The following is a 27267-nucleotide window of genomic DNA, read 5'->3' on the forward strand; positions in this document are numbered from 1 at the left end:
TCGTTTTTTGTTTTTTGAATCTTGGTGTACATCGTGCGGAAGAAATCCGCAGACCTTGAAGTTAATAATTGGTGAGGCTAAACGACTCTTGAAGTTAGAATTGCATATTTGAAAAAAAACCAATCAAGGTGAGTTGTCGTAAATCTTTATGAATTCATTATCTTAAATTGCATCGTTTTTTTTTATTGAATTTGCCTTTTATCTGTTTCAGTTAATGATTTTCTGATATTATGACTGTTATTGTGTGATTTTCTATAAATTTTTAACATTTTGTGAATTCAACCGATTTCAATTCTAATATTTATGGTTATTTATTATTATTGGTTTTATGTTTCATGTATCTAAATTCTTTATGGCTAATCTAAATATATTTAGATTTTTTGATGCATAGGATTTTATCCTCAAATTTTATTGTTGATTTTTGTAATGAAAAATTTAAATCATTTTTTAATAATCACTAAAAACATTTCAAAATATTGAAGCGTCAAAGTTTGTCTGAGACTTCTTTATACGTGTTTATCTTAACAAAATATTTTGATCTAAAGTTTGCTTGATTGCAATTAAATGTGTTCATCTTTACAGGAATACAATTTTATCCTTAAAATTTATTGTTTAGTTAGTTATTTAATGAAAAAAATTATTTATTTTTTAAATTTTGTCTGAAAATGATTTTCTTTATTGAAAAAGTGGATGTGTTCCTCTTTACAGAATACAATTTACTTAAATTTATTTTGTATTTTCTTTAATGAAAAATTTGTTAACTTTTTTTAAAATTGTTTGAAAATTCTTTAGAGTATTGAAACGTGCATATCAATTAAGTTATTATTGTATATTAGGTTCAATATGGAATCTGGAAGTGGGTCTTGCAACCTTTCATTTTTGGGTAGTTGTAAGTGCAAGAAGCAGCTATTTGTGATTTCAATATTCAGCGGTTGTAGTTTGATGGATATATTTGTGAAGCTTGAAAAAAAATGTGCTGAGATTACTCCAGAATCTATGATTCTGCAATACTTAGCTCCGCAACACAAGATGTACGTGACTTTGAACGACGACGACGATGTCCTAAATATGATTCATCTTCATATGTGTATGAAGCTTACCATGATTGAATTGAGGGCGGAGAGTAAAAGCGAACATTTTAGCGGCCTAAATTTTGGGAGGTAAAATATATTAGATTGGTCTTCATATTTTATTTTGATTTTTTTAATATTTTAATTACATCTTCTAAGCTTGACATCGTGCAAAATTTGAAAATATTATGGTTATATAATTTGTGTTCTAGTATTATAATATAAATACATTTTTCTTGAAGATTATTGCTTAGTAAAGATTGATATATAGTTGAATGCATATTTAGCAAAAGTGCACATGATATGAATTATTTGGCAATATTAATATTATTTACATCCAATATTCGACATTGTGTAGGTTAAGTACGTATTTGTATATCTTGCACTTAACAAGTTTATATCAAATTGGCAAGGGTGGTTGATGAAGAAGACAGACAATCAAATAGTGGTAATGAAACCGATCAAGCCGCATTGTGCAATACACTAGATGCTTGGATTAATTGTATCCGTGGTATAGGTCAAATATTCAAGAATGTTGCTGAATTTAGAAGATGTGTTAAAAATTATGCTATTGCTACAAGACGATCATTTTTATACAGAAAAAATGATAGCGAAAAAGTCATTGCTACTTGTACTGAAAAGAGTTATGGATGGAGAATTTATGCTTCTAAATATAAATCTGACTATTTATTTGCGATCCAAAAATGCAATTTACAGCATACATGTGGTGAGAATAATCTACGGAGTAGAGGACATCCTAGAGCAGATGCAACATGGATAGCTAATGTGGTGAAAGAAAAATTGATAGGAGAGCCCTCTTATCGTCCTTGAACAAAGCAAAAAGACTTGCAAAGAGATTATGGGGGTAGAGTTAAACTATCTCAATGTGTGGAAGGGCAAGGAGTTAGCGATGCATGATATTCATGGCACAGATGAAGGATGCTATGATAAACTAAGATGGTATTGTCAAGCTGTTCGAGAAACAAATCCTGGAAGTGTTGCTGAGCATGAGATTGATCCCGTAACTAATAAATTTAAACAACTATTCATTTGTTTTCAGGCATGTGCAGTTGGTTTTGTTACTGGTTGTAGACCGTTGATATTTTTGGATGAGACTCATATAAAGAATAAGTATAAAGGTTGTATTCTACTTGCTGTGTCGAAGGATGCGAATGATGATCTTTCACAATTGCTTATTCTCTAATGGATGCGGACAATGATATAAATTGGGAATGGTTTTGTTATCACTTGAGAAGTGTTCTGCTTTCATATCAAAGCATTCCATTCAGTGAGTATACTTTTTTCTCTGACAGACATCCTGGTATTATCAAGGCAGTTAAACTACTATTTACGGAAAGTCACCATGCATATTATTTGAGACATTTAGTTGATAATTTTGTGAAGCAGGTAAATAGTCAGTTACTTACTCTTATATAGATGATTATTTTCTATTTGTATATAAATATATGTTTTTAATAAGATTTTTTATGATTTTAGGTGTTGCGAAGCTATCCAAAACATAATAAAAAACATTGGTCTTCAGTTTTCAAGAAAGCTGCGTATGCTCCATCTTTGAAAGAATATGAACAACATATAAACAATATCCTAGAGTCCATGCCACTTTCTAGGGATTTTATTGTAAATTTTGAGCCACAAAGTTGGGCAAATACATTGTTTCTTGGTGATAGATGGGGTGTTATAAATAATAACATAGCAGAGTGTTGGAATAATTGGATTAAAGCAGCTTTGTATCTCCCTATTGTGGGTATGGTGGACCATATACGTGTGCAAATCATGAACATGATGCACCGTCGACGTGAATCAACATCGATGATGGTTAAAGAATTAAGCCCAAAAAAAGAGAAGGCTATTGCTTGCGTATATGTGGAATCTCAAAAGTTGAGAGTGAACCGGTCTTGTAATTGAAGGTTTGAAGTGGTTGACGGTGAAAAATCATTTGCTATTGATTTAATAGGCATGACTTGTTCATGTAGATATTGGCAAATCAATAAGATTCCATGCAAGCATGCTTGTGCCGCTATTGAGTCGAAGTCAATGTCGTTTTATGATTTTTGCGACAAGTATTTCAAAATTGAGATGTACCGGCAAGCATACAAAGGAATTATCAATCCTATCCTGACTTTTGACATGGATGAGTCTTATGTTGATAATGAAAATGTAATCAATGCTCCTGATGTGAGAAGTCAGCCAGGCCGTAGGAGGACTAAGAGGATACCATCGCAAGTGGAATCACGTGTTTCAAAGTGTAGTCGTTGTCATACGGGAGGCCACAACCGGCGTAGCTGCAAAGAAGCTATAAACTAGCTATTAATGTTTGACGTATATGATGTTTCAATATTTTAGTTACTACTAAATATATTTCAGCTAGTTTCGTTTTAATATTACTCTTTTATAGTTTATGACAGACACCTGAAATATTATTTAACACGTGAACATGAAAAAGAGAGGGATAGAAGGAGAATCAAGGATGCTGATACCTGTGAAAAGACGTACACGTTCAAGTGGAAACATTGGTGGTTTACGCATTATGTGATTTTTTTGTCTTTGTAAATATTGTCAGAGACTTGGTTTGCTTTGATGTGATGTTGCTTTAGTATTTTTTGTTGCATTGTATTTCTGTAAGTTCTCAAGATTAGAAAGTAGGCTTGTGATTGTTGTTTATGTTAACCTTGTATCGTTTGACAATTTATTGTTGTGTTTATGGTCCATGTTAGGCAGTTAATCTTTCTTCTGTCTAGTGTTTAAGTTTGTGAAAAGTTTGATATTACATGTATTCACTCTTTTTTTTTTTTAAGTTTGGTTGAATTGAAGTTTCTGAACATACATATCAATTTTCAAAATAAATTTGAGTACAAATTTTACTTTATTGGGTACAAAGTTTGCAAATATAAGTACAAATATAAAAATATTGGATACATTTTGAACAACAAAAAACTGGGTACATATTGTACTCAGTTGATATGTACAATGTGCTCGATTAAAAAACCACTGTACTTGATCATGTATTTTTTGTACATGATAATTTTTTTACATGTCCCGCATAAAGTAGGATTTAGCTTTATACACGAAATAGGTTGTGCTCGATGCACGAAATATAGTACTCAATTTATGTGCACACGATGCTCGATTAGGAACTTAATGTACTTAATCTGCTATATTTTGTACTCCATGATTTCTTCAATTGTCCATCATCAAGTAGTACTTGTGCTCGATCGAGGACATATTGTACTAAAATCATGTGCACACTGTGCTTGATTACAACACAAATTTACTCTATCTGGTATTTTTTGCATGTCCCACATTAAGTAGGATTTAGCTTGATTCACGAAATAGGTTGTGCTCGAGGCACGAAATATAGTACTCAATTCATGTGCACACGATGCTCGATTAGGAACTTAATGTACTTAATCTGCTATATTTTGTACTTGATGATTTCTTTAATTGTCCATCATCAAGTAGTACTTGTGCTCGATCAAGGACATATTGTACTCAAATCATGTGCACACTGTACTTGATTACAACACCAATGTACTCTATCTGGTCTTTTTTGTACCCAATAATTTCTTTCCTTGTCTCTCGTAAAGTAGGATATTAGCCTCATCAACAATTTAAATCAATATGTTGGATCCATCTTGTAACAAGATCTTGTAAATTTTAGTCTCAATAGAGTACCAAAATAAGTGGTTGTACTATGAAACATTATAATTTTCTCTACTTTACTAGTGAAACATTTTTTCTCATATGTATTAATCTAGATTGAAGATATTGTGTCACTAATATCTTGAAGTTTTTAGATGTTTACTGACCATGATTGTGCACCATGACATTTTCCCTCTATAACTTCATCTGGAAAATCATTTGTGCTCCTTAGCTTGTTTAATATGACTCACTCTAGGTTGTGCTCGATTCACGAAATATAATACTCAATTCATGTGCACACGATGCTCGATTAGGAGCTTAATGTACTTAATATGCTATATTTTGTACTTTCTTTAATTGTCCATCATCAAGTAGTACTTGTGCTCGATCGAGGACATATTGTACTCAAATCATGTGCACACTGTGCTTGATTTCAACACCAATGTACTCTATCCAGTTTTTTTTGTACTCAATAATTTCTTTCCTTGTCTCTCGTAAAGTAGGATATTAGCCTCATCAACAATTTAAATCAATATGTTGGATCCATCTTGCAACAAGATCTTGTAAATTTTAGTCTCAATTAATAGAGTACCAAAATAAGTGGTTGTACTATGAAACATTATAATTTCCTCTACTTTACTAGTGAAACATTTTTTCTCATATGTATTAATCTAGATTGAAGATATTGTGTCACTAATATCTTGAAGTTTTTAGATGTTTACTGACCATGATTGTGCACCATGGCATTTTCCCTCTATAACTTCATCTGGAAAATCATTTGTGCTCCTTAGCTTGTTTAATATGACTCACTCTAGGTTGTGCTCGATTCACAAAATATAATACTGAATTCATGTGCACACGATGCTCGATTAGGAACTTAATGTACTTAATATGCTATATTTTGTACTTTCTTTAATTTTCCATCATCAAGTAGTACTTGTGCTCGATCGAGGACATATTGTACTCAAATCATGTGCACACTGTGCTTGATTTCAATACCAATGTACTCTATCCAGTCATTGTTGTACTCAATAATTTCTTTCCTTGTACCTCGTAAAGTAGGATATTAGCCTCATCAACAATTTAAATCAATATGTTGGATCCATCTTGCAACAAGATCTTGTAAATTTTAGTCTCAATAGAGTACCAAAATAAGTGGTTGTACTATGAAACATTATAATTTCCTCTACTTTACTAGTGAAACATTTTTTTCTCATATGTATTCATCTAGATTGAAGATATTGTGTCACTAATATCTTGAAATTTTTAGATGTTTACTGACCATGATTGTGCACCATGACATTTTCCCTCTATAACTTCATCTGGAAAATCATTTGTGCTCCTTAGCTTGTTTAATATGACTCACTCTAGGTTGTGCTCGATTCACGAAATATAGTACTCAATTCATGTGCACACGATGCTCGATTAGGAACTTAATGTACTTAATCTGCTATATTTTGTACTTTATTTAATTGTCCATCATCAAGTACTACTTGTGCTCGATCGATGACATATTGTACTCAAATCATGTGCACACTGTGCTTGATTTTAACACCAATGTACTTTATCCGGTCTTTTTTGTACTCAATAATTTCTATACTCGATCAGGTAGTTTCTGTACCTAGACATTGTGCACGTTCGTATCAAAAATTCTAAATGTAGTTCATGCACAATTTTAGATCATTAAGAACTGCAACAACCATGATTCGGAAAAAAAATAAGAATTTGCAACAATCATGTTCATCTTCATTACATAATTTAAACCAACAGATCGACGTACTTGCACTATTCAAAATCCAATACTTTTATAACTTCTTAACCATAAGTTTAATGACAAATTATTAATTACTCAAACTTGTTTTTTAATAATCCATTTTCATCGGATAATATTATGGTTGCCACACGTGCTCGATAAGTGTCCATATTCACATCTTGTGCATAGCTCCAGATGTCATCGGTGTCACGAGCTAGACACTCCAACCACATGCATGTATAAACACCACAATCGAGGGTTGCACCTTGTTGGCGACACTGTTCTCTTAACACTGGTTCACTGACTATGTCGAATCTTGATAAGTGACGTATGGAACCAGCCAAAAAATTTGTCTGCAACAAACAATACTTTCAAAATTCAATCTTAAATTGCATTTAAATATAATATAATTAAACTTACATAAACTTTTGCTGTCCCGACTGAGAATGGATTGTGCATGGAGTTCCACAGTTTAAATGTCTTTTCATCTCATTTGTAAACCAATAAAAACCAGTGCCACTCGTCATTCATGGGAAAAATGATATATTTGCATCTTCTAAATACATCTTCACTTAGTTCCTGAAATCTACCCATTGTGAAAGATGTCATCTGTGCACAGAACACTCCATAACCATTTCGGTGTATCATCCTCCTTTTCCCATTTAGTTTCAACTTCGTAAGAATTTCTCTCTACACATTCAAGACAACATATACAAATGGATCTTATATAATCTAGTAAAACGAAAAAGAATAACAATTACAAAAAAATTCAAACTGCCACGAACCTGCACCATTGTGTCCATGCAATAAATTTCAAATCCATGCTCTAAACTTTGCTTTTGCATAATTCTCATGTAAACATTAATAATCTCAGACTCGACGGGTTCACCAAATAGAAAAGGACATAATATTGGTCCACTTAACCTCATAACCTCATCTTGCCAAACGACAATACTACAACAACAGAAAATTCAATTCCATAAAAAAAATTAGGAAAAATTATTACGAAAATAAGAAAATATATGTATGGAAGATCGACATACTCCAATTCATTTCTACCAAGAAAGTCTGTCACCAATTTCCTCTCTTCATCATCTACTTCTTCATATCCACAAAAATTGGATCTACCTTTGAATTTTTCCATGGAAACCTTGCAAGGAGTATTGTCTTCCTTGTCACAATCTACAAATTCTTGTCCCAAAGTGGCGATATATTTAGTGAAATCCAAATATCGATAACGACAATATAACTAATAAAATCAAAACAGTAAACTTAAACTTAAAATAATAAAAATGGGATTAAAGTATGCTCCATTTACCAGTTTTGTCACCTTCCTCTTATGTCTTGGTGTTGAGCTAGGTGGAGTCACAAACATGGAACCTTTTTTTTTATTCACACGATCAGCCCTGTTCCTCACATTATCCATAATTGAAGATTGAAAAACAGATTTTTTCTCTACTTCGGAAGTAGCAACTGCACTACCACCACTACTTTCATCTGCGGATCTATTTCCGGAGTCACCTCCTAACACATAATTCTCTTCTTCTTTTAAACCATCAACACTATTACGCACCAATTCATTACGTTCGACACCAATTTCCATCTCATCAATCGATACATTCAAAGAATTAGATCCCTCTAATTCTTTGATTTCTCTCGCCAAATTTTCAACAACTTCTTGCACCATTACATCAACACAATCATTAAAGTGAGCGACTCTATCATGTGATAACTCAAAAGTAACTTCTTCCTTGGATTTATCAACCTTCTCCTCAGATTCATCAATTTTGTCACATTTATCAACCACAACTTCTTTGAGATTCATTCTACATCTCACATTTCCATCCTCTAATTCAGCACACCTATTTTTCAACATCTTTATTTCATCCATTTGTTTCATGACAATTTTCTCAAATCGTTTTGCTTTTGAACTACCCTCGTCTTGCTTTAAAACATGCTTGATATCCAACAATAAATTTTCTTTATCACAAAATGGATGTATCGACAGAACCTACACACAATTAAAAAAAATCAATAAAATAAATATCAAACCAACCCAACCATGAATTTTACACAACTACATTAATAAGCTGGAATAATAGAAAGCACCTGAGTTGAATCTATGCGTTTCAACAATGATTCAATTTCAATTGCATTCAATGGTATATTGCTTCTTTCCCACCCAAACAACCGAGGGTAAACATTTAAAGCATGTCGTACCCCTAAAACTGGGATAGTCTCATTTAACCAAGCCTAAAACAAATAATAAAATAAAATTTATTAAAAATATGCTAAGATCATAATTATTAAAGCTGTATACTAACCATCAATCCAACCGTGCATCCATCGACATAAAGCTTTCTTTCGATTTGACATATTTCTCGGTATAGAAATCGGAAGGCAGCATCTCCCCAAGCATGTTTAAAAAAGATTGTAAGATCATCCAGATAAGAAAATATAAAACCAGGAGTGATATAATTACTGGTGGGAAATATTATGCAGTTAAAAATGAACAAAATAAAAATTCTAACAAAATCATCCATGTCACTCTCATCATCACTTCTTGCAAGTAAAAGTAGTTTTTTTATAAATTGCTTTTCGGTGGGCATTGGTGACTTTGCCGTCAAAATGACACCTCTAAAATATGGAGTCCAGTTTCAGGTCCAAGTCAATCGGTTGGCCACTATGATGCAATCCGAGAACAATAGAGAAATCTGCTGATTTGAAAGGAATGGTAATGTCATTACCAACCAAAAAAGAACATGAATCAGCCTGAAATCTGTTTAGAAAATAATCAATCCGGCCACTACTAATCGCAAGGACGGGCATATCAATCCATTTAGCGAAAGGAGTATCATTTATCCTACTTCTCTGCTCCTCGCCCAGGACTTGCTTCAATTCTCCCATCACAGTTTTAAAATAAGGAGGAGAACATCGTGAAAAATATTCCTTCCCACTATTCTTCTCATTATAATCATTAACTAGTTTGTCTTATCCAGCCATTTCTATATTAAAAACCAAAAAAAAAATTATACAAATAATTAGTACAAACACAACCAAGAAAAATTACCATAACAGTATATATATGCAACAAAAATGACAAATTAACATTATTTTGTAGTGGAGAGAAATTAGACACGACATTCACAAAGCTTATCGCATCGAAATTTTTTAAAAAATGGATTTAGTAACTTCCCAAATCTCATTCCACTGAAGTTAAATCTAATTTAAAATATAGGTTTAGTGGAGCAATAATTTATAGTGCACGAAAAATATCGAATAATTGCCTAAAAATAAACCACAACACCTAATGGATATTTGTCCCAAAAATTTCATAGTTTTGAAATTAACAAATGTAACCGACTCCTTTTTCATCCAATAATTCTTGACACTGGGCGTACATTGAGAAAAAGCAAAGAAAATAATCAAATCCCTCCACTATGAACATCGTTTCTCTTAAGTCAATTGTCATGTTAAAATTTTTCCCTTTCACACTTTTCATCGTCAAACACAGCAACCTTCTTTCACACTGTTTAAACCAAGAAAAAAAATGCTTCTTTCTGATTTTTGAATTTTTGAATTCCAACAACATGAAAATGTCGAATAATTGCTAAAAATAAATCGCTAAACCTAATTTTTGAATTCAAACAATATATCATAAATTCATCTCAAAACAACTAAAAAAGCTACTGCGTAGAAATATCAAGAACAAATCCTAGAAATTGGGGGAAATGAGTTTTTAGTAACCTGAAACAAACAATAATACTTTCAAAACACCCAAAAATTTCAGAAAAAACGAACCCTAAAAATTGGGGAAAATATGATTTTCATCCGTACCTTTCTTAGATTTCTTCATATTTGTAGTTCTTGGACATTTTTTCTCCGTTGTAGCTTCGACCGATTCTTCCTTCGTTGCCGATTTGTCCTTCAATTTTCTTCTTCTCATTTTCGGCATGGAATGTCGTATCTCCAATAGTGATTTACCAGGGAATGGTGGAGAAGGAATAAGTCATATTATATTACAATTTAATATACATGAGGGTATTAATGGAATTATATTATAAAATAAGGGCAATTGAGAACTTAGGTATGCACTAGGGAGTTAAAACACATAAAATCATGTAGTCAGGAAGTGAAAACAAATGTATTCTGAGCTAGGGACTGATCTTAAATTTCAGACATGGGGTGGGGATTTTTCGTTCATTTACCGTTATTTTAATGGAAGAATGCACGTAAATCGAAGAGTCATACAATAAATATTCATTATTTCGAGAGTTTTAATTGTTTAAGAAGTACACAGAAATTGATGAGGTAAAGATTAGCTAAATTTTTTTAATAAGAAATTAATGTTGCATTTTTTGAATTATTACTTTAAAATTAAATGTAATACTATTTAAAGTAATCAATTTGAGCGGGAAAATTGTAGCATTCTTTTTAAGTGACTTGTTTGGTTATATATATATATATTATATATATATAATATATATATTATATAGATATTATATAGATATATAGATATTATATATATATGTGGTTTCTAATCAAGGGACAAGTCTCCAATTACTTTGAAGCTTTGTCATCTTGCTTTCTTAGAAGGAAATACACAAAAAAAATGTATCAATAATTAAAAATATATTGATACATATCACCCAACAGTCATCATTGTGTTGAATGAAATATTTCACATTCAATTACCATATTCACATTCAATTATGTGACACAAATCAGTTATCACGTACTATTATGTGAAATTCATAGAAAATTTCTTTTTTTGTTGTCCGACCAAGAAGAGGTAGTCGAGATAGGAAAATTAATGAAAATTTCTTCCTGAAATATTATTATTTCAAAGACCTCAAGTAGAAAGCTATGATTGATAATGTACAATGTGTACATTTGGTTTGCGTTATCAGATGGTGATGGTGTAATAATCTATGATGATCCTATGTTTGGGAGAATGTCGACCCTACAGAGGGGGCAATATCTCTCTGTATTTCCTTGGCCATGATTGGCCAATTTTTATGTGGGGATCTCAATTTTCATGTGGGCCCATGTAGTCCAATCATTGCCATGAAAATCGAATTCCCTTGTGTTTGTTCATCAAATCTCATCTTGAGGCGCTGATTTGAAATTAATTAAAAGAAACCAATAAAGACTATCATGTTCTTGATGTTATAGTTCCTTCATCACACGCATAGACAATTTCACGGGTGCAAAATTTTATCATGAAGTTATGCGTTGAATTTTACATGATCAGATGCCTATGTGTTCTTTCAGTGGGGTTGATTTAGTAGGTTACGAGGTAAACCTTGCGTCTAACGAGTGTTGCGGTCTTAGTTATGAACTTTAGTAAATGAATTTTTGTGTAGCATTCAGCATGACTCAAGCATCTAATGGGCTTGAAAGCATCTGATATCATGTTTTCAAGAATAACAAGACCACAAATGGTGGGGGATGAATTTTTTGTAGCAGATGATTATGAGATGTTACAAACCTAGAGTGTATTTTCAACAAGTCCTGAAAGTTATAATGGAGCCCTGCGAATAGGATCCTAGCACATTTCAACCGCAATCAGGTGGAATTGAATAATCCAACCGCAGGTTGTACCACAAAAATAAAATAAAATTGAATTTCATTTGATTTGTAGCTAGATATGATAATTAATTTTGTGTGAATTTGAGGGTGATATGATGAATTTCGTGAAACTGATCTTCTGTTTAAGTTACATATAAACAAAATTGTTTTAAAACATTATTTTTTATTGTACATATGAGCAATACGAACTCGTCTCACTGATAAATCACAAAAGACCTATTTCATTAAATATTCAAAATTGGAGAAACTGAATCGGATTAAATGACCTAAAGGTACGAAACATTAGAAAGTCTACAAACTATAATTTGACCAACAAAAAGATAATGAATTACTATTGTCACGCCCTGAAACCGGGGTTGGTCGACATCGATGTTATTTAACAATTTTTTAACGTTGAAAAATAACAAGCTTCATAGTACAGAATTTAACCAAAAACCAGTATATCATTTTATGACAAAATTTATTATTACATCCCATAAAAAAAATCATAAACCAAATACATCTGCGGAAGCTAAAACTTATCATCATAGGGACAAAGAACTCAAATGATAGCAGCACTTCTAAATTTATCCTTTTTCATCAGCCCAATATTAGATATGCTCTTCATCTTCAAATTTTTCTGCATTTTTATCATAACATAGCATAGAAAAAATATCATAACGAAACTTGACATGACTGAACTTAACTTGGCCCGACACTGAAATTCATCTCCTTATTCGTGGCTAACTAATCAGTTCCTAATTGTTACTCCTCTAAGAGGATGAGGCCTTAAACGATTATTATTACCCATCGCATCAGGGCCGTAAACTTATCATGGATCGAAAATTTCCTTTCCACTCCTAATTCGAGTAATAACAGTGCCAAAAACACTTTTAACAAAATTGTATCACGGATAGAAGTACATAACAAGGATTTCAAAAAATATATTAACAGTCGAAATTTTAAAGCATAGATAAGATTTTAAAACGTAAAACCCACTTACCTCGATTTCAGATTCATATTGAAAAACTATTATGAATCATCCTCTATCATCAACTTCACGGCCTAGATAAAATATTATATACCTCGAGAATCTTTAAACATCTACAAGTACACAATACCCAATATCTTCACTCGAAAGACGATTGTTTTCGGTGGCCTTCTATCCTTATGTTGCTACTATAATCTAATTTAATAAAAATAATGAGCAGATACTAGTATGGAGGGGGGATAAGTTGGCGCTGGAAATTGGCCAAAGTGAAAAACAATCGGAATAGAAAATTAGGTGGTGACAAAATATTAGATTTACGTCTTGTCTATCTACTCTCTTTGTAAGAAAAGTGAAAGTGGGTTGGGAGGATTTATATACTATACAAAAGGGACTTGAAAGGTTGTCAATTTAATTAGAAGAAATTATTATCACATTGAAAAGAATTTATGAAAATTAGTTACAACTTTTAAATAGTAATAATTTCATATTAAATATATATATATATAAAATATATTTTGGAAGTTAAAATAACAATCCAATTTGCAAATGTGTTTCTTCGGTTACTAGGAAGAAAGTAAATGGGTTCCTACACTTTAAGAGGAAGAAAATAATTTAATGAATAAAATGGTAGCCTCAAACGTGAGGTACATTGTTGTAGGAATAAGGAATTTCAAAAGATGTGAGGATTTATGATTAATTGAGGCATAAAGCCTAATTAATAATCAAACAGTAAATATATAAAATATTTAGATATAATGCAATTGATTAAAATTTATTAATAGAATGTGGGTTTGTGGGAGAGGCTAGGAATATGGTTGGTCATGGTAATATTATTAGTAGTAATTAGTCTTTAAAGGTTGATTTAAAGACTTATCAATAATTTTCAACGCATTGAAAAAAAATTAACTATATTGATAATTTGGAGACAAAGAAATATTTGATATATATATTTTCTCAAGAGATAATATATATTTTTTTCTTGTAATTAGAATGTGGTGAATATTATAAATTTGAAGTTTTCACTTTCTTTAGTACAAGAATAATATCTTAATACACTTTCAATTAGATAGGAGAATTTATATGATGGTTGAAATGAATTTATACAAAAATGAAATTAGAAACTTCAATTTTGTTACTACTATCGTTCATGGATGGGTACTCCGGGTACCAGATAAATATTGCTAAAGAAGACACAACGAAGATTGCATTTAGATGTCTACGAGCAATCGGCGCTTTTGAATGGCTTGTAATGCCATTTGATCTAAAAAGTGCTGGCGCAACGTACAACGAGCAATGAATGTCATCTTCCATTACATGATTTATCACTTCATTGAAGTATATATTGATGATATTGTGGTGAGATCCAAAAAGACCGAGGATCTTGTAGATCATTTGAAAAAGAGTTTTGAGCAAATGAGGAACCATGATCTCAAATTGAATCTGTGGGGACCTCGGGCTCTAATCTCATCTTAAGGAGAAATTAATGAATAAACATCATTAACAAAAAATAATTCAAGACATTTGACGACGCAAAAACATACATTTGGCGACGCAAAATCACGTCGCAAAAAAAAAACAATTTTTTTTTCAGGACCCCAGGCGCGCCCGCCCCCTCTTCAGGTGCGCCCGCGCATGGGTTTCGTACAGAATCTGGAAAAATGATAAACATAACAGTTGTAGATCTTTGTCTTAGCTTTCCAATGCCGCCAACCGCACCATAATCGGAATTTTCAGTAAAACGTTATACTCATTTTACCAAAAAGGGTCGGTGCAGAAATTTACAAAACTTACCAAAGGCTACAACAAAGATCAAAGTTGCTAGGGCTATTTCAAATCTGAAAAATTGCATGCATAATCTCAACATGCCCCAAGCATAAACACATGCATATCTAGACATAACAATAATCACATACATGTTTCTAAGGTGCAATACAATAAACTCAATTATAAGTTTTCAAAGCTCAAACTAAATCAAAACCTTCTAACATGCATTTGACAGCAATCTATTCTTGGCCCGAAGTCACCACATGCTAATCTTTCTCAATCTCGAGCTATCCAAGCCACATCTGACTCGCTCATGCCCAAAACCTGATGCAATGCATACATACAAACAAAGCAGCAACCGGATAACTCCGGTGAGAAATACATCTCAGTATGAACGACATGCATATACATCATTTAAGCATAATAATTCTATATGCTATAATAATCTTAAATCTCAAACATGACAGAACATGTAAAATATAGAAGCATAATCGATTCCTAAATTCTTATAACATATCAGTTCATCAAGCATACAAACACATTCACATTTTGAATGGCATCTAATAACATGCTAGCCTTTATAAACGCATATTCTAAACCATAGAAATCTCTAGGTTAATGCATAAATGCAATGCATGTTTCAAGGAATAGACTATCAAGTCTGATAACAATCAAATCTTGGTTCTTGGGATCCCGGGGAATAAAACCTTTAACTAACCACCAACTCACCCAATCGAGGTGGCGTTAAATATCTCAATTCTCCTGACTTTGGTGCAACTATAGTGAGTCTTCTAGCTCTGGAAGTAAATCTACATTCTGTGCCACTCAACTACAGTCCTCCAAACGTCATATACATTCTAGGCCAATCAGCCCTCTGTGATTTTTAAGGTAGGGTTCAAGATGAATGCAACATAATCTTGATGCACTAAATCATACAAATACTGATACACATCTTGAACACAATTCAATAATCATTCATAGCAACAATAACAAATAAATCACAAAAGAGCACTTAACCAGATATGTATGTGATTTTAGGAAAAATCAAAAACCACCACGTTCTCGAGTTGTTCTCCAATTGAAATGAAGTGTACAATATTCTTAATATCATTCTCGAATCTGATATTTAGTGCTAAGTTCAATCTATAGCTGATATCGGATTAAATTGCAAACCGGCGGCGTAACGGTTCGAAATCGATAATTCCAAATGGTTAAACATCAATATTTCTATCATCTTAATACTATATCATCACCATTTCCACCACACATACACGTACATAGCAGCTTATAATTTTTAGATTTCTCACAATTCTTTCAAAATTCGAAAACATGTCCAAACGGTGATATTTTCTCGATTCATCTTAGATATACTATCGTCGTATATACTAGAACTTGTTTAAACAATTAAATCTTAACTCTAACAACAACTTAAAATTCAAACATGGTAGAACTTCACAAAACTTACGTCAAAACGAAGCACTCGGAGCTGTGATCGCAAATCTATGATCAATCGAAAATTCTACCGGGCGGATCGATTTTTATCTGAGCTTGAAAGGTTGAAAAATGGCTTAACCCTTCTCTTTTCTTTGCTCTCGGTTTCTTGCTGGGTTTTGGGCCAAAAATCTGATTCATTTCATCCATGACACACGCATAAATTTCAAGTTGCAAGGAGAATTGCACTTTGGCCCCTCAACTTTGGCCTATTTGCAAACTAGTCCCTGTACAAGCGATTTAATTCAATTTCAATCCTAAATAATTTAAGAATATTAGAATTTAATTCTAAAATCTAAATATTCTCAAACTAAATATTCTCGGATTAAAATTAAATCATTTCGGACCTTATCGCATTTTAGTCCCTGAACTTTTCCTTATTTGCAAACTCATAATTTAAATCCTAAATCCCATAAATACTTAATTCAAATATTCTCTTCATTTAATTTAAGAATTACGGATATTAAAATCTTAAAATCCAAAAATCCTCAAATTAAATATTTTCGACCCGAAATGGAAATCTATAGTTTCCATACATTCTCTAATTCATATTTTCTCATATTTAGAATTTAAATCTTAAATCCCATAATTCATAACTTAATATTTTTGGGCCTTACAATTCCTCCCCTCTAAGGAATGATTTCGTCCTCAAAATCGCATTCGATCTGCTTACTGAATCTCGTAGGCTGTATAGCTGACTGAAGTAATACTTAATTCAATTCTCTGAGCTTTAGATATTTATTCTGAGATCTTCTCTTCTATAGTATCTTATTCTTATTTCTGATCGCTTCTGCAATCATATCTATTCTCATTAACATATAATCACTGAGTCAACTTATATCTAAGTTTCTCTTTCTCGTGATCTAACTCTGCATCGGTTAGTCTGCTTCTCTTAAAATCTTAGCGGCTTCTGCTTTATCTGAATTGAATGCACATACATATTCTAGCTGCTATTCTCAGCCAATGCATATGGATAAAAATTCATCTATCTGACAATTCTAGATTGAGTATTAATCAATAAGCTAGATCAAATACTCACAGGGATCAATTATTGATTCACTTTTGAAATATCTTTCTGAACCTAATAATGCTCGGGAAAGAACTTCTTTGCTGATCATTCTGTTCAGGCTTCAAAATATATATATGTTTCTCATTTGCTAACTCTGTCTATGCTGCTCTGTTCTTATTCTGTTCAATAACTCTTCACATTCTCTATCTTTTCTTGACTCATATCTGGTCTGATAGCTGATATTTCTGAAATACCGTTTCAATATAAAGACAATTCTGCTTTTCTTATCATCTAAAAAATCAAAATATTGTCTCTATATATATATCAGATAGCTGTCACAAGAAATATAGTAATCAAGTGGCAAATAATCAATCAACTAGTACCGAATCTAGTACTATAGTTCTGAGCATATCCTCGGAAATCTGAATAATCACATTTGATAGTCCAATAATCGGAGGATGATATAATGAAATCTCATACAACCAAATACTTAGAACATCTGACAATCAATGCCACAATTTAGAAAACACATCGAAAGTTTCTATCTCGACAATAGATTTCAATAATTCCTGTAATCTGATCATCTTGCTAACTTCGTAACAAGTATCTCTTTTATGTTTGTATCATGTCTAATACAACATATTCTTGAATCTGTCGAAATATGCTACAATCTAAATCGCATAATCATGACGATTCGAGTAGAGTCGAAATAAAATTTTTCATAAAGTTGATCTTCTTTCAGCTCTTATGTAACTAATCTGTTACAGAAATCACTTGGGTTCTTCTTTTCTGCTTCTTTTACTGGAATTTTAGTATTGGCAATGTTAATTCTGTCGTATCTGCTTTCATTTCTTTCACCAATACTGATTTCCAAGTCATGACTACATGTAAGTCATACATGTGTAGAAAACTGAATGGATATTAAATCTGTTGTTATATGCCTCTTTTAGAATATGATATTCCATATCTAAAATATCTGGCATCCTCAAACGATTCTTCACCACAAAATTCATCTAATCTGATCTGATCTGCTGTCTTATCTGATCTATGAATCTAGCGTTCTCAATCGAATTTTCAATGCTTGATCTAATTTCAATGTTGTTGTAATATTTCCAAACTAGTATAGCTTAGCTTGGATTGCAACAATTTTGATTGTTTGGGTATCTGTCTAGAAACTCAAGTACAAAAGTACAAAAATTATAGATCTGTACTCAATCGATCAAGCAGTCATCTAATTCTTCTTTCTATTTCCCAAGTCAATGGTAATCATGCAATCAACCCATAAATCTTGTGGATACTTTGAATCTGAATTTCTATCAGTTACGAGCCAAAAACATCAAAATATAATGAATATATACATCAAATAATCAATGACTCTCAAATTCGAATCAAAGGAACTCGCTCAAGGAAATGTCAGTCAAAATCAAATATTCTGAATGACAGCGGGTGAATCAAAGCAGACTCTAGCAAAAGAATAAGAGGCAATCAAAATTGATCGAGGTCAAATAACACAACCTCAGAATCGATATCAAGAAATTCAAGAATCATGATTTCTATGATGTAATAGCTTCAGTAAAAGTGAAGAGAAAGCTCAACTGTAACTGATTTTTCTTATTCTCTATTGACACGAGTTTAGCTATTAATTCCCTTTTGACAATAGTCGAATATTATCTATTCGACTTAACTTGTTGTCATATAATTAATACTCACTTCGGTACTAGAATAATTCTGTGCTAATCAATATTCTGCTGTTTTTGGAGTTCTTCAGTTCAAGTAGTGATTTTCTATACGAGTTGTCATAAGCTTTTCGTACTAGACACCACTCTATATAGAACTGCATTCATATCATAGAAAGGTCGGAATATGTCATTGAACTATTTCTGTACATTCTAACCACTGACATATCTGTCAATTCTAGGTTAATTCTATACTAGTTCAGTATATCGACTAGAATTCTTTCAACATTCTTCCACTTTAATCTTTATATAACCAGTACCGAAATAACAAAAATCTAATTTCTGAAACTCATATCTTAACTATTGCTTAATCAGTGCATGGATTCAATCAGCTGTTAACTGGTACTCAGTTATTGCATTACTATCTATAATGCATGCTAGTTTAATACTCAAGTCATATATTATCACATTCAATCTTATTTCCTCAAATCTGTATTTTATCTGTTCTGTCGAATCTACCAAATATTTTCCATCTACTCAAAGGCAAAGACTCAGCACATACAATTAATAAAGGCTCAACAGATACATATATTGTAGCATAACAAATCATTGATCTATGAATGTATGCTATGCAATCAAGATATAAGCAGATGCAGTCAATTACTCAATTACCTGCAATCTCATTATCTGGTGCAACTTGAGCCTCATTTTCTGTACTTGCTTATTGCCTATGAAATTATCTGTCATTCAAATTTTCTCTTGATCTGTTTCAGCTAGGGGAGATATGCTTATATTTCTTCATCTGCTGGAGTTTAGGCTGAATCAATCTTTGCTGCTATTATCACTATCTCTTGCTTCATAGCTATACTGCTACGGAAGTTGTAGTGGAGGTGATGATCATAGTTTTTTACAATTACAGAGGCGTGAATAAAATTCTACTCTGCTTTATAAAACCGGTTTGCAGTTTCTTTATTCTATCTCTGGCTTCAATCAACTCATTCAAGTGGCTATGATTCTGTTTGGAAAATTTTTCTTTTCTATCTTCTCTATTACATACAGAAAGAAACAATTCTTCTTACTTACCTGCCAAACCATTTCAGTACGTCTGCTCTGCAATAAACTCTTCTGTACAATTTACCAACTTCTTGCTAAGCCATGTAGTTGATGTAAAACCAGGCTGTTTCTATGTTCATCTGAATATTCTTCACTGGAACAACTGATCCAGCTTTTCAACTCAACCCTTTTCTTGACATAGCATATTCTGTATCTTTCTGAGTTGGTGATTAATAGCTCTGGATTTGTTCAACTAACATACTCCTCAGGGCAATCATCTTATCGATTGGCTCAAAACCTTACCTCAACATTGTTTTGTTCTGTCTGAGGTTCTGTTCTGTCTGAGGTTCTCATGCTAGCTGCACAATCTGTCTTATTCAATAACAGAAGCAATATATATTGCAGAGATTATAAAATACAATTCAGTATAACATACATATAATCTCATGCTTCTGAATAGAACACATACTTGAAAATGCTCATGCTTTTCAAATAATACATGCTTACAACGAATTCACTTATTCTGATGAATTCAAAAAATCATGCATACATATCAGCATATAAGCAGTAATTCTCATATCAGTAAAGCAAGCAGTGTTCAATTAATATATAATGTTCGCATACAATTTCTCAATTCAAGTAAAGCATAATCATGCAATACTATAAATGCATGCGACTAAATCTACCCCGCTCAGCTTCTATCTTAGTCCAAGACTTTATGCTCTGATAACAACTGTTGTGGGGACCTCGGGTGCTAATCTCATCTTAAAGATCAATTAATGAATAAACAACATTAACAAAAATAATTCAAGACATTTGGCAACGCAAAAACATACATTTGGCGATGCAAAATCATGTCGCAGAAAAAAAAAAACAATTTTTTTTTCAGGACCCCAAGCGCGCCTGCCCCCTCTTCAGGCGCGCCTGCACATGGGTTTTGTACAAAATCTGGAAAAATGATAACCATCACAGTTGTAGATCTTTGTCTTAGCTTTCCAATGCCGCCAACTGCACCCTAATCGGAATTTTTAGTAAACAGTTATACCCATTTTACCAAGAAGGGTCGGTGAAATTTACAAAACTAACCAAAGGCTACAACAAAGATCAAAGTTGCTAGGGCTATTTCAAATCTGAAAAATTGCATACATAATCTCAACATGTCACAAGCATAAACACAAGCATATCTAGACATAACAATAATCACATACATGTTTCTAAGGTGCAATACAATAAACTCAATTCTAAGTTTTCAAAGCTCAAACTAAACCAACACTTTCTAACATGCATTTGACAGCAATCTATTCTTGGCCCGAAGTCACCACATGCTAATCTTTCTCAATCTCGAGCTATCCAAGCCACATCTGAATCGCTCATGCCCCAAACCTAATGCAATGCACATATACAAACAAAGCAGCAGCCGGATAAATCCGGTGAGAAATACATCTCAGTATGAACGACATGCATATACATCATTTAAGCATAATATTTCTATATGCTATAATAATCTTAAATCTCAAACATGTCAGAACATGTAAAATATAGGAGCATAACCGATTCCTAAATTATTATAACATATCAGTTCATCAAGCATACAAACACATTCACATTTCGAATGACATCTAATAACATGCTAGCCTTTATAAACGCATATTCTAAACCATAGAAATCTCTAGGTTAATGCATAAATGCAATGCATGTTTCAAGGAATAGGCTATCAAGTCTGATAACAATCAAATCTTGGTTCTTGGGATCCCGGGGAATAAAACCTTTAACTAACCACCAACTCACCCAATCGAGGTGGCGTTAAATATCTCAATTCCCCTGACTTTGGTGCAACTATAGTGAGTCTTCTAGCTCTGGAAGTAAATCTACAATCCGTGCCACTCAACTACAGTCCTCCAAACGTCATATACACTCTAGGCCAATCAGCCCTCTGTGATTTTCAATGTAGGGTTCAAGATGAATGCAACATAATCTTGATGCACTAAATCATACAAATTTTATACACATCTTGAACACACAATTCAATAATCATTTATAGCAACAATAGCAAATAAATCACATAAGAGCACTTAACCAGATATGTATGTGATTTTAGGAAAACTCGAAAACCACCACGTTCTCGAGTTGTTCTACCTGGCGAGGATAATGTCGAATCATACCTTTCGATCATAGCTTTGAAATATTCAAACTTGCTAGCATCAAATCTGATGACGTATATAACTTCTATTCATTTCACGCTTGCTCCTCGACGTTGATAGTTGATCAAATTCTTGATTCAACTTTGCTTGTTCAAACAACTCAAACTCGTCGATTCGACTGCGATAACTTCAATGTCCAATTGAAATGAAGTGTACAATATTCTTAATATCATTCTCGAATCTGATATTTAGTGCTAAGTTCAATCTATAGCTGATATCGGATTAAATTGCAAACCGGCGGCGTAACGGTTCGAAATCTATAATTCCAATTGGTTAAACATCAATATTTCTATCATCTTAATACTATATCATCACCATTTCCACCACACATACACGTACATAGCAGCTTATAATTTTTAGATTTCTCACAATTCTTTCAAAATTCGAAAACATGTCCAAACGATGATATTTTCTCGATCCGTCTTAGATATACTATCGTCGTATATACTAGAACTTGTTTAAACAATTAAATATTAATTCTAACAACAACTTAAAATTCAAACATGGTAGAACTTCATAAAACTTACGTCAAAACGAAGCACTCGGAGCTGTGATCACAAATCTATGATCAATCGGAAATTCTACCGGGCGGATCGATTTTTATCGGAGCTTGAAAGGTTGAAAAATGGCTTAACCATTCTCTTTTCTTTGCTCTCGGTTCCTTGCTGGGTTTTGGGCAAAAAATATGATTCATTTCATCCATGACACACGTATAAATTTCAAGTTGCAAGGAGAATTGCACTTTGGCCCCTCAACTTTGGCCTATTTGCAAACTAGTCCCCGGACAAGCGATTTAATTCCATTTTAATCCTGAATAATTTAAGAATATTAGAATTTAAATCTAAAATCTAAATATTCTCAAAATAAATATTCTCGGATTATAATTAAATCATTTCGGACCTTATCGCATTTTAGTCCCTGAACTTTTCCTTATTTGCAAACTCATAATTTAAATCCTAAATCCCATAAATACTTAATTTAAATATTCTCTTCATTTAATTTAAGAATTCCGGATATTAAAATCTTAAAACCTGAAAATCCTCAAATTAAATATTTTCGACCCGAAATGGAAATCTATAGTTTCCATACATTCTCTAATTCATATTTTCTCATATTTGGAATTTAAATCTTAAATCCCATAATTCATAACTTAATATTTTTGGGCCTTACATAATCCATTTAAATGTTCCTATGGGGTTAAATCAGGGAACTTCTTGGGTTTCTTGGTGCACCAGAGAGGCGTTGAAGTGGATCAGGATAGGTCCAAAGTAATCTTGGAGGCCAAACCCCCAAAGAACAAAAAAGAATTATAGTGGTTCCTTGACCAAGTAAACTACTTGAGGAGGTTCATTTCCAATTTGGTGGGGAAAACTCGAGAGTTCTCTCAGCTCTTGAAACTCAAGGACACCGAGACATTTGTGTGGGGATCTCATCATCAAGAGGCCTTAGAAAAGATAAAAAAGTATCTATCCAAATCACTAGTCTTGATGACTCCAAGGTATGAAGTTCCTTTGAGATTTAATATTGCAGCAGATCCAGAATCAATAGGGTGTTTATTAGCCAAAAATAATGATGAGGTTAAGGAACATGCTGTATATTATTTAAGTCGTTCACTTAATGATGGAGAATGTAAATACTCTTCAATTGAAAATCTATGTTTAGCATTGTTCTACGCATATACTAAGCTGAGGCACTATTTAATTCAGTCAACAGTATTTGTTGTGTCAAAAACTGATTTGATAAAGTATATGCTCAGTAGACCAGTGTTATCAGGTACAATAGGTTAATGATCATTAGCTTTAGTAGAGTTCACTTTGGTCTATTACCCTAAAAAGTCCATGAAAGGACAAACCATTGCAGATTTTTAAGCTAATCATCCAGGTCTAGATGAGTCAATACTAGAGGAAGTGGAGATTCTCGTCTATGGGGTAGATTTTCAACCACAGATACTGAAATTTGATGGATCAAGTACAGAAGAAACTACGGGTGCAGGAGTGGTGATCATATCCCTAACTGGAGTGAAAACAATTGAAACGACCCAAACATTCTAAAATAATATATGCGAAAAAATTATTATTATTATTTTTTAAAAAAATAATAATACTAAGTAACATAGATGTACATACATGCCCATACATATATGCACAAAATAAACAGATTTAAAAATAACATAAATAAAATGCAACATTTTTACTTAAATAACCGAGTCAAACTTAAATAAAACACTGTCAAACAATCCACTTAAAAGTTTGCATGCAATAAAATTATTTAATAAAACTAGTACTAAAATTCACCACTGAAAAGACATAAAAATAAATAAGGAACAGAGTTTATAATCCATAAAATGTTCATAAAGACTCAGCCGACGGTCATGGGGGATCACTGCATGTCCGCTCATACGTCCTCACCCCCGGTAGGAACTACATCTTCCTCTACGTACTCACCTGCACCATATAAGTGTAGTGAGCCTAGAGGCCCAACATGCTAACATAACAAGGGTTTAAAATAATTTAAATCACTGAAATACTAATACATAACATATACATAAATGAGCATGCTTAAAAATCATGAATCATAACTTAAAATCTTACTTAAACTTGATCTTAAATATAATCATATATTACATACATAAACATTGTTGAGCATAAAATTTTTCTAACATCGCATGGTCATATCCGTAGTGTAACCTTAAACTTAAAGGTTCGACTGATCAGTCTCTTAAAACCAACGTACGCGGTGGTGACGAATCACCTCTTACTGGTAGTAAACTACCCTTAAATTGACAGTAAACTGCCCTTAACACGTGGGGACTTGTCCCCCTTAAATTGTCACACTACTTCAACTTCCAACATAAAAATTATTTTCTAGCTCAACCTTAAACATTAAATCATGCCATAAAATTATTTCATGAATGCATGTACTTAAATAAAATGTGTGTCCTTCATATATATTTAATTTAATTTTTATACTAACATATAAATACTAAAATAACATTCATGCATAAAATAATTAAATATATATTTCGGATACATGCAATTTCTCCTGGTTTGTACTGCACTGCTGGCCTTAACACACAAGCCCATTTTCTTAAATTCTGGCCCATTAACAACCTAATCTGGCCCAATGGGCCCAAAAGCCCAAAGACTGACCCAATAACTTTCATGGGCCCCCAAGCCCATAAAAATTATTGGACTAACTTAATTAAATTTACATAAGCCCAATAACAAATAAATTCAATCCAAAAGAATTTAAATGGAGCCCAATTAAATTTTGAGATTTAATTAGGCCCATTAAACACTTAAACTTAAATAATATCTTAAAAATAAAATACCCGAGCCCGACTAACTTAACCCGAACCCGGACCAACCCGACTTGACCCACTACTTTCCAGACCCAACCCAGGCCCTTGACCCGACCCGGACCCAGCCCTAACACCCTAACTCGATCTCCCCTCTTCCTAATACTGCTGCGGCCGTGAGCAGCAGCCACTCCCTGGCTGCTGCCGGCCGGCTTCGGCCGCCCCTGGTCGGAGCGCTGCCGCCCAGACGTAGCCCACGTCTGGGCGGTTCGAACCTAGCCCATGTCCAGACCCCATGCACCCTGAACCACATAACCCGAAGCCCCTTCCAAAAGCCCTAGCATGCGCGACTTAGGACACCCGATCGAGCCTAGCTTGCTTCCTAGGCTCGTTTGGCTCGAACCACTCGAGCCACTCGAGTCCAGACCACCCTCTCTCGACCTAGGGACACCCTTGACCAGTAGCTGGACCCGCCATGGAGGAATAAAACGTGAGAATGATGGAATAAACATTAGAACAAGTTGCAACAACAAAAACCGATGCCACTTTCTAAAAAATCTTAAAGGTTACGATACATACACAACACACACATAATTAATACTGTCATGGTGCAAAAAGAGAAAGAAAAACATGCCTAGCACCGAAGGATGAAGAGAAGAAAGCGCGTAGAATGATTCCGAGACGACGGGGCGATGACAACCAACTTCAAAGCTTCAAAAACGTGGCTATGGAGTCCTTGGGGATGGCTGGTTGATGAAGAAGATTATGAAGGATGGGGGTGATGGCGGCTGAGTGGGAAACGTGGGGTTGGGTAGGTTTAGGTTTAATAATAGGTTAATAACTAGTATAAAATAATTAGGTAGATAATGATCCCAATAATTAATTAGGAGATCATTATTAAAATAAAAGATTCCTAACCTTTAAAAATAATGATAACTTAAATAATATAACACAAATCCCGAAATATTAAATTAGGGGATTTTTAAAGATAATTAAAAGTCACTATTTTGGCTAAATTTGAATAAAAACGGACTCCTAAAATATATATAAAATTAAATACTGAATATTTTGAGGAGATAAAACTCAAAATAATATTTTTGGGCTCTTAAAAGTCTCATGAAATAAATTGGATAGAAAGTTGTCATCTCGTCCGTCCACGGTCCCGTCTATGCGATAAAATAATTAAATTTCCATAAATCATGAAAATCACTAATTATGAGTTAAATGCTTAAAAATAACTTAAAACATGCACAAATAATTTCACATAATTATTTAACCCATAATCTAAAATTCTAAATAAATAAAATCCCTAATTATGCATGCGAATTTACGTGCTAAAAATACTGGGTGTTACAATTCTCCCCCCCTTAATTTGAATTTCGTCCTCGAAACTAAAGTACTTACCCGAACAACTCCGGGTAGCGAGTCCTCATGTCTGCCTCGGTCTCCCAAGTAGCTTTCTCCTCCGAGTGATTCAGCCACTGGACTCTGACCATCGGTATGACCCGCGTCCTAAGTCTCCGCTCCTCTCTGGCTAAGATCCGAACAGACCTCTTCTCAAATACTAGATCTGGTACTAACTGCAAAGGTTTGAAATCTAGTACATGCGCCGGATTCGAGACGTATCTCCGTAGCATGGATACATGGAAGACATTGTGCACTGCCGCAAGCCCTGGTGGTAAGGCCAAACGGTAGGCCAATGTGCCAACTCTCTCCAAGATCTCAAAAGG

General features: G+C 33.3%; 1 protein-coding gene across 1 annotated transcript; it reads left to right on the forward strand.

Annotated features, from left to right (window-relative positions):
* Positions 1 to 1929: 1929 nt before the first annotated feature.
* LOC140889499 (uncharacterized) lies at positions 1930 to 3395 on the forward strand. The gene is made up of 4 exons (XM_073297216.1): positions 1930 to 2091; positions 2403 to 2477; positions 2568 to 2983; positions 3065 to 3395. Exons 1-4 carry the CDS (start codon positions 1930 to 1932, stop codon positions 3393 to 3395), a joined length of 984 nt encoding a protein of 327 aa, XP_073153317.1.
* The last annotated feature ends 23872 nt before the right edge of the window (positions 3396 to 27267 follow it).

The sequence above is a fragment of the Henckelia pumila genome, chromosome 3, assembly GCF_033568475.1.
Source record: "Henckelia pumila isolate YLH828 chromosome 3, ASM3356847v2, whole genome shotgun sequence".
In the NCBI taxonomy this organism is placed as follows: domain Eukaryota; kingdom Viridiplantae; phylum Streptophyta; class Magnoliopsida; order Lamiales; family Gesneriaceae; genus Henckelia; species Henckelia pumila.

What these genes read in the sequence shown, in the direction of transcription:
- LOC140889499 (XM_073297216.1), top strand. Translation starts at nt 1,930, where the DNA reads ATGGGGGTAGAGTTAAACTATCTCAATGTGTGGAAGGGCAAGGAGTTA. An exon ending in CTGAGCATGAGATTGATCCC is followed by an intron (nt 2,092 to 2,402) that starts GTAACTAATAAA and finishes GGTATTATCAAG; the next exon opens with GCAGTTAAACTACTATTTAC. An exon ending in CAAAAGTTGAGAGTGAACCG is followed by an intron (nt 2,984 to 3,064) that starts GTCTTGTAATTG and finishes TTGTTCATGTAG; the next exon opens with ATATTGGCAAATCAATAAGA.